Source organism: Gouania willdenowi, chromosome 2, assembly GCF_900634775.1.
Source record: "Gouania willdenowi chromosome 2, fGouWil2.1, whole genome shotgun sequence".
Taxonomy (NCBI): domain Eukaryota; kingdom Metazoa; phylum Chordata; class Actinopteri; order Blenniiformes; family Gobiesocidae; genus Gouania; species Gouania willdenowi.
In genome coordinates this window covers 5,966,401-5,978,639 of record NC_041045.1, presented here as the reverse complement: position 1 = coordinate 5,978,639, position 12,239 = coordinate 5,966,401, and the positions used below count along the sequence as shown (strand labels likewise).

Here is a 12,239-nt window from a genome sequence, read left to right as displayed (position 1 = left end):
CTTTATATAAAGCTGTAATTAAAAAATACTGTTTGTACACAACATACTGTGTAAGCTTTATGTATGTAATACTTTTTTTTTAAAAACAAATTGCCTCCCTGTATTACTATAATGCAGCTCTAGTTGCTTGTTGCTTGGGTAGCAGAGGAAACATGTGCACAGTAGTGTGAGTGTGGGTGTGGCTTTTTATTCTGTGACAAGTAGAGAATAACATTCAATTATTTTGGGGGCGAGGCTAATCTTGCCACTCAGCTTAAAGTTAGAAAGGAAAATTGGGATTGCTCTGCTTCATAATGCGTGTCTGACAGTGCAGGTGACCCCAACCACCGTTTTTGCATATTGCCATGGCAATTCAACTGAACGTGCCTGTTTTAGTTTGAGAATGGTTGATTAATATGCACAAGTTATTTTAATTAGGCTTCATTGATTTCAAAAACCTAAAAAAAAGGGTCAAAATTGGCAAACACAGTCGCCTTCTGCATGAATCATGCATAGAGAGACCGTGTGTGTGTGTATGTGAGGATGTTCATACAGTGCAAGCAAGAACTCATGTTTTATGCATCTTTGCAGACGATGAATACGTTCTCAATCATGCCAGTCAAGTCACGGTCAGTGACCTTAAAGTGCACGGGTTCACACTCTTGGCTGGGTGACTTAATACAGCACGGGGGAAAAAAGGTGTCATAAGTACACACGTGAAGCACTTACCTGTGTATAAATAGCTACTGTTGCTCACCTGTCTGCTTGTGTTGAATGCTGGTTCTGCTGAGATGTCGGGGGTCTCTGTTTGTTGACTTTGGCATAAAGCCCGTTGATGTCGTCAAAGGACGCCTGCGGCAGGTGAGAGCCCCCTGCTGGTGCTGCAGGGGAGGGCGCACGATTGATGAAGGTGTGAGGGGAAGCAGCCTGGCGGAAGTTGCTGATGCGGGCGTAGTTTGGGTCGCTGTCGTCGTCCTCCATGTCCGGGAAAGAGGTGGAATCAGGGGTGACGTGGCCGGAGTGGAGCTCAGCGTAGCGCGGCTCATAGCTAACGGACCAAAGAAGAAATACAATGTTAACTCACAACATCACAGGAGAATAAACAGTGACAGCTGGAGACAGATAGTTTGAGGCACCAACTAACAATGTACAAGCTGTTGCTAACACTCACCCACGGACTTTGCTAAGGTTTATTTTTGACAATCAAGGTTTACATTATGAGATATTGGCAATAACAGACTGTGAATACATTTTGTGCATTGTTTGTTCACACTATGACTCATTTATTGTTTCTTGAAGTGTACGATTCAAATTTAGTTTTTGAAGGTCTGTAAAATTGTGATAATCATTACTATCTATACTATATACAGTAATGATGCATGTTATCAGTTTACATAAGCCTAAAGACATTACCGGTACATGTGGAGACTTCTAACTAGAAACTGTCTGTGTGACTGACATTCAGATGAGCCGTTGTAAAGATAGAGTGAATGTGAAATGCTGCTTCAGGATGACTCATAACTTTCCAGGCTAGCTGTCAATCACTGCTATTTAGCGCTGTGAGATTTTGGCTTCCCCGCACTTTTCTCTTTGCCGTAAAACCAAACGACTAAAGCACACAGAGCCCAGATGCGCTGACCTGTTTCTGTAGTCGGGGATCCGGTCCAGCTCCTCCTCACTCAGGGCCTCCAGCTTGTTTTTGGATCCTTTCACAGTGTCTTTGCCCTTGTCGTCTTTTTTCTTCCCAAATCTGTAGAACACATGAAGGCAGGAGGTATTCATGTCAGAGTGTAATAGGGGTGTGCATTACCATGAACCTGACGATAGGATTCACAGTTTAACAATATAATATATGCCAATATATCTTGATTATAAACAGTATGATATACATTGCGATTTCAATAATTACAAATTTCACTTTTACATGTCCAAAATGGTGGGAAATTCAATTTATTTCATATTTTTTAAACTTGCCAGAACATGTAAATGGTAATTACCTGTAATTCAAGAACCAATATAAAAAACAAGTGGTATGTTTATAAAACTGTCAAATTACATTTTTAAAATTTTTTTAATTTTATTTCTGATTCAGAGTTACATTCTTAAAATCTTTCAAAAAAAAATTTTTTTTTTTTATTTTGTTTAAAAAAAATCAATTTGGGCATTTTTTGGATTGATACGATAATTGCGTGGCGAAATATTGCGATATATCGCAGAATCAATTTTTTCTTACATCATTCGTGTGTAATACCTTTCATATCAACCTCATCATTGTCTTGCAGGTAAAATCACCTTGTCATCTCCATTTGAATTGTAAAGAAGCTGCTTTATTTTCATGCTAACCAATTATTTTGCTTATTTTTCCCACCCTCTTTCCCTCTTCTCTGTGCTCCTGCTGAGCCAAGCCAACGTCTGTGTTTATCTCATTAACAGCGAGCCACTCACTGCAGCAACAGGCAGATGCGTGGCCTGAATGATAACCTGCTGGCCTGGCCAAGTGGAAATGTGGACAGGAACGCCACACTGGCCTCGCAGCCTTCTGCCAATTAGTGTTGTTTTAAGCAAATCTCCTCACTTCAGTTACACCTGTGTTGGATATTGTTGCCAACAGAAGGTCAGGCGCTAACATTAGCCTGTGACGATTGCATGGAGAGGTGGTGTAGTCCAGTTTGAGGCAGTGACATTAAACTATCCATAAATAAATGTACTTTCTAAATACTTTTCTCGCTGAGTGATCACAGCAACACCCTGTGTTTAACTACTTATTGTCTTAAGGAACAAAAACACTGCAGTAACTCTCATATGTCAAAAAGCTATTTTTAACAAGTGTTTTTCAGCAATTTAAACACACCTGACACGTGTGATTGGCACGTAAATATGTTATTACCGACTGGTCGACCTTAGTCTCTGACTGAAGGTAAGAGAAGGAAACGACACTAGTGCTAACAAGCTAACAGATGCCAGAAATATGAAAGAAGAAACCAACGTTAAAGCTGACTGATCTGCCACAGATTGGAGTTTTTACAACAGGAAGTGCTTCAACTGTTTTGGAAGTGAACCAAATGTGACCAAGAGTGCACGTACGAGTCCATGGTCCTTAGGGTTGGTCTGTGATATTAATTTAACTTGTACAAATCAATAGGATGTGAGAAGATGACAAAAAAAAATTAATTTCCCAAACTGTTCCTACAAAGTTGGAGGCATAACATTGCCCAAGATGTTTTTGTATAATGAAGCATAAGGATTGGCCATTACTTGAGATAAAGGAAACTAACCCTGAAATACTTTAGTCGACCTCATGTACATCTCACCGTCACCTTACACACGTCTGACACCAATGCACAAATCAAGCCAAGCCCAGAGGTTTATAATGTGAGAAACTTGACTAAAAGCAGCATGTGTGGTGTTCCTTTAAGTAAAAACTGGCATCGCTTCCTGGTTCACTGAAAGAGTTTAAATCTGTCCTTGATTTATTTTGGTTTTTCCTCACTGACACTTCCTTGGAGCTGAGCCCATGCTGCTGTACGCGCTGCACCTGACTTCCTGGAGATCACTTGCCACAAAAACAGTGTGGGCGCTGCAGCAGAGCACGGGGATTTGGGTTCTTTAAAAGCACTCCCACGTTACTCTGACGCCTCGAGCTGAGCACCAATTACCTCAGTGATAACCAAACAGGAATCTGCAGCGTTGGAAGAGAAATATATGTTAAATACATATGTAATGATTGAAAAACTCTTGGTTTATCTGCCTGTTTAGCTCCTGCTGTGCCTACACACACATACACACGCACGCACTTCTGAGGGGGCAGACGGCCACAGTCAGACCGATCATTATATCTGCATTAATTAGGAAAACATCTTTTTCTCACTGCTTTGTCTGAAAAAAGATCGAAGGCAGGAGAAGGGGGAGCTAAACAGGAAAAAAGATGGACTCCCAATTAGAGGCTGTACCTGCCATGGGAGAGGTGCTTATCCCCCCCCCCACACTCTTTTTTCTTCACCATGACTCCCATTTTTCCCACTGCTGGGAGCCAATGTTTGCTAAAGACGTGACTTTCTCACCGTGTATGCCTATTTAATTTTTATTTCCCACTCTTCATTTATTACTTTAGTGTTTTTCTGTGGGCGATTTTGCTTTTAGGAATGTGACAGCTCATTTCCAGTTGAATGCTGCTGCAGCAGCAGGTGAATAAAAAGAAAGCCCAAACTCACACCAAACACTACTATAAAACACACACACTCAGAGTAACTCTGTAGGGAACTGCAAGCAGTCTCACAGAGTGGGACAGCTCATTAACTTAGCGTTATCTACCTACACGCGCACTCCATCAAACTCTCATTAGGAGGAATGGGGGGGTCTGCTTGGGTGTCCCACTTAATGCACTCCCCACTGTCACAGGAGCTACTGGGAGTCATTATTAGCGTGCCGTTGTCATCATTACCCTTCTACTCTCGTCAGCGCCCTGGTGTCACCACACAGGCGGGCAGAACCAGAGCAGGGCTGCCCAGTTTGTGATTATGGAGCATTTCATGAGCCTCAATAGAAGATCGATTGCTTGAAAAAAGGAAGTAAAAGATTGACATTTCTTTCCATGTAAGTGAGTTGCATGTGAGTTTTTTGGTGGGGCAAACACAAAAAAGAAGATCATTTCTTAGAAAAAACATATCAAAAGTTGAAATTGCTGCTGTGTCTGTGTTGATCGCCACCCTAAACACCCGGTTTGTTGACATTATCGGAAAAGTAAAAACACTACCATGCATCTGTCGACTCTACACCCCACAATGAAATACTTCCAAAAACACCAATACACTGTGTTTACAGTGGAGATCAAAAACATAATTTATTGATCTATGAGGCATTCACTATAATGTCTTTATCTGATAAAAGAATATCGTCCCTTGCAGTTTTAAAATCCATGCATGCTTTATGAATGATGACAAATAATGAAATGAATTAATGGATATTTTAGTTTTTTGTTTTTTTTTAAACAATCTTCAGTCATGATCCAAGATGACTACATTTTTCAACATCAGCGTCCACAATAAGATAAAAGCATCAGATTAGCTATAACTGTCAGTCATTTTGCGAGTAAGAGACAAGCATAGCCTCGGTCCGTCATGCTCTAATGAGACTCTGAGATCAGAGCCACTCACTGCGCTGATGTCACCAAACTGACCTGTGCAATTAGCTCCACAGGGGGCAGCAGAGGAGCCGACTGCATCCTACACACTACACACAGACTCCTTTACGTCTGTGTCTAAACATCAGCTGCAGCTCAGTGTCTTTTCCCTCTGTTGACGTCTGTTGTGCCGTCGCGTTCTGAGGGAATCTTTCAAATAATCATCGCTTCACTTCCGTTCTCAGTGCTACGGCTTCTTTTGTTCTGCGCGTGCCGACAACAAGTCTGACAGCGAGCAGTTGTTTCCAGTCTTAATAATCTTTCTCGTCTTGTGCAACAGGGAGTCGGTGGGTGGTTGGTTATCAACGAGGATAACAAGGGGATGTGAGGAAGCCTGTGTGTGTGTGAAGAAAGTCTTGTTAATAGGACATTGACAAGTTGTGTGCGAGTGTGTGTGTGTGATCTCATCTGCATACCGACTTGATGACAGCCACACACACCTCACCATGTGCTGTTTGAGGCATCAGTGTACAGGTGTGAATGCATTAATGTGAGTGTACGCCTTTAAACAACAGAAAAAACATAATTAAAGGGCCTTAACATTCTGTGTGTAGACCAGAGGTATGAACAAAGCTAAATAACCACAAAATGAAGTCGAAAGAATTAATAAAGAAATAAGTAAACAAATAAATAAATAAAAGTTGCAAAGAATAGATTTCAAATCAGCAGCGGATCATAATTTGAAAAAAACTAATGTTAAGCATTTACATAACAATAAATACAGCTGTTTCTCCAAAGCTGTTGTTGCTTTTTTCTTTAAAGGGTCGGTATTATGAAAAATTAACTTTATAATGGTTTTGCTACAGTGATATACATCCCTTTAGCCTTGTTCAGAGGGCCGTAGTTGTTATTCCACATTTTGTAAAAATTCAGCTTCAAACAGGCCAGTTGGATTTTTCTCGCTACTTGATGTCACTTGGCGGAAACTCCTCCTCCTGACAATCCTGGCTCCTCCTACCCTATAAGAACGTGAGCTCCTCCCTCTCAAACTACCTCACAGCTAAAACAAACACTGTGGTTTAATATAGAATGTACAATATACTTTGTCATATATGTAAAGCTACATACATGAAATGTGTTCTCTGCATTTAACCCAGAGAGCAGTTACAATCAGTTCCATTTTTAGTATTCGTTACATCGCCTTGTTTCACCTTTGACATGGTGTAACGTGTTTGTGACCCAATGCGACACAGCGGTTGGAGAAAACAGTGGACTATCACCTAGAATGGAATATTCCTGCAATAAGTAGTGGAGAGAATGACAAGAAAGCGACGTAGCAGCTCCGGTGAGTGTTTGCTGCTGCCGCACACACGCCCTGAAACAGTGTTTGTCTGAGTCACAATCACAATAGACGCTTAAATAGCCATGTATTTTACTGTAATGTGCAGTTTTTTGGCTGAAAAGAATAACAAAAGAGTGATAGCAAAAGAAAATCGCTAGTGATCAGTTGTTTTGTGGAGTCAGCGTCTACAGACATGCCTCATGAATATGCATAAGTAGGCCCCAAAACAGCCAGTTTTTAGAACTGCTCAGAAAGTCACTTTTCAGAGGGCTAAAACTCTGGAAAACAGGCGAGTTTGGGAAAATAAACTTCAAATACTATGTTGTTGGGGTTCTTAGAACAAATGGAGATGGGTGAAAAATAGCATAATACTGGACCTTTAACTGTCCAGGGAATACGGTGTCGGTTTGCTTTCCTCTTAATGTAGATTGATGAGCAGACAACTACATTATGTGGATTTAAGAGCTACTATGTGAAAATGAATTTTCAACGCTGATATTTATCTCCAGCGAAGGACTTTTGAATCCTCCAGGTGGAAAAAACTTCTCATCAACATATGCACACAGACAGAAAACACTGTGTAACTTATGGTCTGCACCGTAAGAAAACAGATCCTCAACACTGAAAATAATTACACACGCCTCAAGGTATAACAATAAATGCATTGCGTTGTGTGTGTGTTTTATTACAGAAGTAATGATGTGCCAAGATCGTTTTCATTCTCAGGGATGAAGGGGAGTTTAGTAAAAACCCAGAATGTGAAGAAAGAAAGGAGGAAAGAGGAAGAACAAAGAGGAGATGGATGGGTGAGACCAAGCTCCAGTAGGAATAAGGAGCTTAGCAAAGGTATAGAGGGAAGGCTGCTGTGTTCAGACGCACAGGAAGAACACTTAATCAGCCAGGCAGAAATGTTATCGCAGTAATTAAATTGCTCTATATGTATTTGGAAGAAAAGCGTGCAGATCTCAGTGGAGTTTGCTGTAAAAAGAAAAGGAAGAGGGGGAGGGGGAAACAGACAGAGGGAGAAATGGAGAGATTAACACTATAGGGAGTGGTGATGTAACACGGTGTCTCCTTCTCCTGCTCTGGCAACACCTCATCGTGAGACCAGTCGGAAAATATTCTGAGCTTGAAATAGACAGAATGACACACGGGGGAATAAAATACACAACAAGTGCTCCTTAAACTGGCTGTGGTTTTCTTCTAGAAGACGGATCGAGCGACACCGCCTTTAGAGTGACATCAACCCCAGCCAATCTCCTTCCTTTTCTCCCATTTGGATTAGTCCCACCTTTCCCCTGATAACGAAACCAGCTCACAGGCCCGAGTTTACCCCACTGGGCATATTTAAATCTATTTGTATTCCATTTATATGTGCCTCGGTGCTGTACTGCAGCTCTTTGGTCCATTAGCAGACAGATACAAGCAGTGATAGGGCTGCAAAACACAGCAAGGATGAGAGAAGGTGAGGAATAAAACTGCAGCTGATGCTAATCGTGCTTAAAACAGCTTCACTTAGGAGGCATTAATAATGTATCGGGGAAGATACGAGTGGAGAATAATTCCATTTCTACACATTTTATATCAACTCAGTGGGAGAGAGAAATTAGCAGCAGAAAGTCCAGTCTTTTGCTCTTATTTAGGAAGAACGAGTGCAACGAGTGGACCCATCACTCCCATCATTATGATAAAGATTGGATTTATCATCGTTTTTCCTGAATTAATCAGGTCTATCGTAGCACGTAGGAATGAAGAGTGGTATGAATGCACAGGAAGCTGTCCTCATGGGAGAAGGAAGCAGCGTGTCTTAATTAACGCCTGGACGGTCCCTGGAGTGCAGATCCTTCAGTCAGACAAAAGAGATCGAGATGAGGGAGGAGAGAACACAAGCATCGAGTGAGAAGACGGAGGAGAGACAGGTTGGATAAAGGGCTGGGAAGTGAAGGAACAAGAAGGAGAAAACAAGCAAGGAAAGGAGAAAGTAGACAAATCTCAATTCCACTGGAATCAACCCTTCAACCATCGGATTCATAATTAAGGCTTATTTCTGCTATTCCACATAAAATCATCACTGCAATCACTTTCCTCCCCATTCCCGTTGAGGAAACGGTTAATATTTAATGAGAACATTATTATACAATAAACCTCGTTCTCCAACTCCATGCATCTTTTCAGGAATGTCTGATAAAACCATTTAAAAAGAGAATTTCTATCAGAGCAAGGACCACAAAACTGTATCTGATCCGAGGGCCACATTATGAACATGTTAGCGTATCAGCATTGAGAATATTTACCAATCCGAACAATAACACAGGAAACAACAAAGGGTTTTGTCTTTGTCGTCCTTTTGGGTGTGTATTCTGTGTTTTTTTGAGTTTTTAGACATTTTGGTTGTTTTTTTAATTCATTTTGGTTATTTTCTTGTCAATATGGCAAATGTTTGTGTGTTTTTTGTATGTTTTTCGAGTAACTATATGTGTTTTTGTTATTGTTGTCATTTTGTGTATTTTACTATCATTGTTAGCAATTTCGTTGCCATTTTGTGTTTCTTTTTACTTTTTAATGCAACTTAAAAGATTTTTTTCAAATAACTTTTTTGTGTGTGTGAACCTGAAGGATCTTTCGTGTGTGTCCAGCCGGAGGAAAGACTGCGCCAACGTGGCTCCAGATGGGAGCCATTGGCAGTGTGGGAAAGGTTAGATGGACAAGAAACACTTAACCTTCTCCGTCTGGTGAGCAGAGGTCACGCACGGTGTGTTTCAGAGGAAAAGGCAAGTGATGTCCTGAGTAGGGACACGTCACATGACAAATGAAGTCCATCCATCACATGTGACAAGACTGGACAGAACCTAATCGTCATTGAAGGTGTAATGGCTTCCTGGCGCCTGCTCCTTTGGGAGAACGTGCGTCCATGAGTAGGTAAGATCAAATGCTAATTGGTCGTGACCATTTCCTGTGGCCAAATGAATGCCTTTAATTGGCTGGTGACTGATGACCAGTTGGCTGCTGAAATGCTGATGAGCCGTCTGGACGATACCAACGTGTCTGTACTTCAAACATTTCCTCCCTTAGGGTCAATTCACATGTCATACATCCATGGCAGCTGATGGATCGTCAAACTGATCGACACAAATGAAAGTCCCTGCTGGCCGTCTCATGTGATAATTACCGCTCAGGCGATTCTTCACTGTACAAATGTGCGTATCATGTTCCTCTGCCGGGCGAGTCACAGACGTTTGCAGAGGAGATAAAAATGATGAGTTTCATTCCTAATGAGATCGCTGCTGCTTTAAAAAATGTCACTGTGACTTCAGCAAAACTCCTGAGAACATGAGCGATTAGCCCGCGGCACGTCTTCTGTAACTTTTCAAAAAATTAGTCAGATTAACAAATTAAAACGAAATAGAAGCACACGCTAATGATGGGTGGACACAGTGTAGGCCTCATAAGCTGTGTTTCTATTAGTCTTGGAAATGCGCAAAATTTAAATGGAAATGGGTACATCAAAATTTTGAGAAAAAAACTCAAATATCACTAAAATGGTTTTACGCCTTCATGAGGAGGTTTTTCAGACGTTACGATATTGAAATGTATCGCGACACTTGTGGAGCGTTATAAGGAGGTTTGGAGCGTCAATCTTCCTGCAGCAAAGTCTTGCAGATTTTACAAGAGTTACGAGGCTCCTGCCCAAAACAACCTTCAACGTGAACTTTAGAAATATCGTTTGCGAAAAACTGTAATGGAAACACAGCTATAGATTGATAAATCAAAGATGTAAAAAGTTAAGTTTTCACTTTCACAATAAATATTGCCTGCGTTCGAAATTGCATACTAACGTATTACTCATACCAAGTCTCATGTCAAAATGAGTATTAGAGCGTTCACATTACATAGTATGAAAACATTGAGCGCACGAGACCATATCGGGGCATTTTTTAAGTGTGCACAGTGGGCACACTAGTCATACTCAAACATCCCCTTTTCAAAACAAAAGCACCTCTTACTGTCTTCTATTAGTTTTTTTTTAACAATCATGTATTGAAGTTAACTGCAAGTTTTGTCAGTAGCATAATGTCGGCTTCGGAAATCTTCAAAATGTCGGCAAGAAATCGGTTTCCGCGAGTTTTATGGGTGAAATGACCACATGTTGATGTTCTACTCGGTCACTTTCTGGCTTGGAATGCTTTCAGAACTTTCAAAGGTGGTGAATTAATGGAGATATTTAGCCTCAGTGCGCTTCAGATTTTTGTCCTTGGGAAACTTGAAAGTATTCTTCAGTCGGAATGGTCATCGTTGATCAATTCCCTAATGATACTTATAGTATATACTGTAGTAGACAGTATATACTCATTGAGTTTGTAGTGTATAGTACGGAAAGTGCCATTTCTAACACAGTCACTCTCTTTTTGACATTGTCAGAAAAGTTTCTCGCTGTTTTTTTTCTACCAGACTCTGAGAGACGTTTAATTACAGCTGGTTTTAGATCTTTCTGTGTAAGCCATAAAATAAACTTTCGACATTGTTTTGTCGCTGCAACTTTCGATCCGTTAAAACACCAGAAATGTGTTTTTTGAAACGAGCACAAGAAATGAAGTAAAAACACTTCAATACATCCATCTACGGGACTCCTGGTCCCAAAATGCAATGCACCAAACAGCCGCAGAGTGACTCAGCACCCCAGCCTTCTCCCTTTTTCATGAACACCCAAACTGAGAACATAGCAGAGCAGTTCAGAGCAAAGCAAAGCGCGGCGTAGCTGCAGTATGAAAGACAGGAAACATGAAAGCATTCTGTGTTCGAGTCGTAGAGAAGTTGAATTTCAAGGGGAAAGTGTGATGTGGAGGATGGCAGCAGGAGAGCGATGGGGGGGCCGTTGTTGCGACTGTCCCTTTATCAGCTGATATATATGCATGAGGATTTCCTCATCATCGCCACCATCAATTTCCCCATCCCTCAGATATTTGACTGACAGCTCACATCAGCACCAATAAACCTGCACATCATTTTTCAAAAAGGGGAGAGTGAGGAGAGAGAGGGGGAGAAGTTAATTTGTTTTTCCAGAGGCTGCTGACGGTGATAGCACCCGTGTCTGTTTGGCTCCATGGCAAAGTTGTAAATTAGAATTGTGCCTCAGTAGTGAGTGCAGGAAGCTGCTGCTAGCTGCTCTTTTTTTTTTTTAGCAATGCTGAAAAATCACTTGGCAGCTACTTATATTTGGGGCGTCAGGAGTCTTATATGGGGAGAAAATCCTGCGAATATTTGGAATATGGGGGGAAAAAAAGAAAAAAGAGAAAACTGTCATTTTACAACTGCTTCCCTCTTCTAACAAGCTTTCAGTCACAGTTTCCTTTAGGAGGGAAACACAAGCCATGGTCGCTGTGAAACCAGGGCATCATGAACCTTACAGCTGGGACTCTATACACTTCAAAGCCTTCAGTAGGTATTCAATGTTGCCCTGATTAGTACGCCACATACATCAAGTGCTGTGAAGAGCTTGATTTGTGCTTGGCCATATATTATTGATGGAGCGATAAAGAGATGAATAGATGAAGTAACGGGGAATGATAATGCTTATCCACAAGAGCCCAGTCCATCCAATGAAATCTATGACCTTATGCATATTTTACCACAGGGATTAATCATAACCGCTCTCTTGAAGTCTCGATATCTTACAACCTCTCAATGTAAGATGAAATGTTGGAGGAGGGAATAAAAATCCACCTGCAGAGCATTAACCAACGCTGGGATGACTATTTACCTCACCACAGCTTAAAATCAGAGTTAAAACATGCACACAGG

General features: G+C 41.1%; 1 protein-coding gene across 3 annotated transcripts in view; it reads right to left on the bottom strand.

Annotated features, from left to right (window-relative positions):
- pard3ba (par-3 family cell polarity regulator beta a) overlaps nt 1-12,239 on the bottom strand; it is a 162,375-nt gene that overhangs the window by 43,565 nt on the left and 106,571 nt on the right. For all 3 annotated transcript variants that reach the window (XM_028470453.1, XM_028470464.1, XM_028470472.1), the window contains 2 exons: nt 1,619-1,729; nt 737-1,027 (listed from right to left, as the gene is read on the bottom strand). In XM_028470453.1, the coding sequence (XP_028326254.1) occupies nt 737-1,027; nt 1,619-1,729 (402 nt within the window). The remainder of the gene's footprint in view (nt 1-736; nt 1,028-1,618; nt 1,730-12,239) is intronic.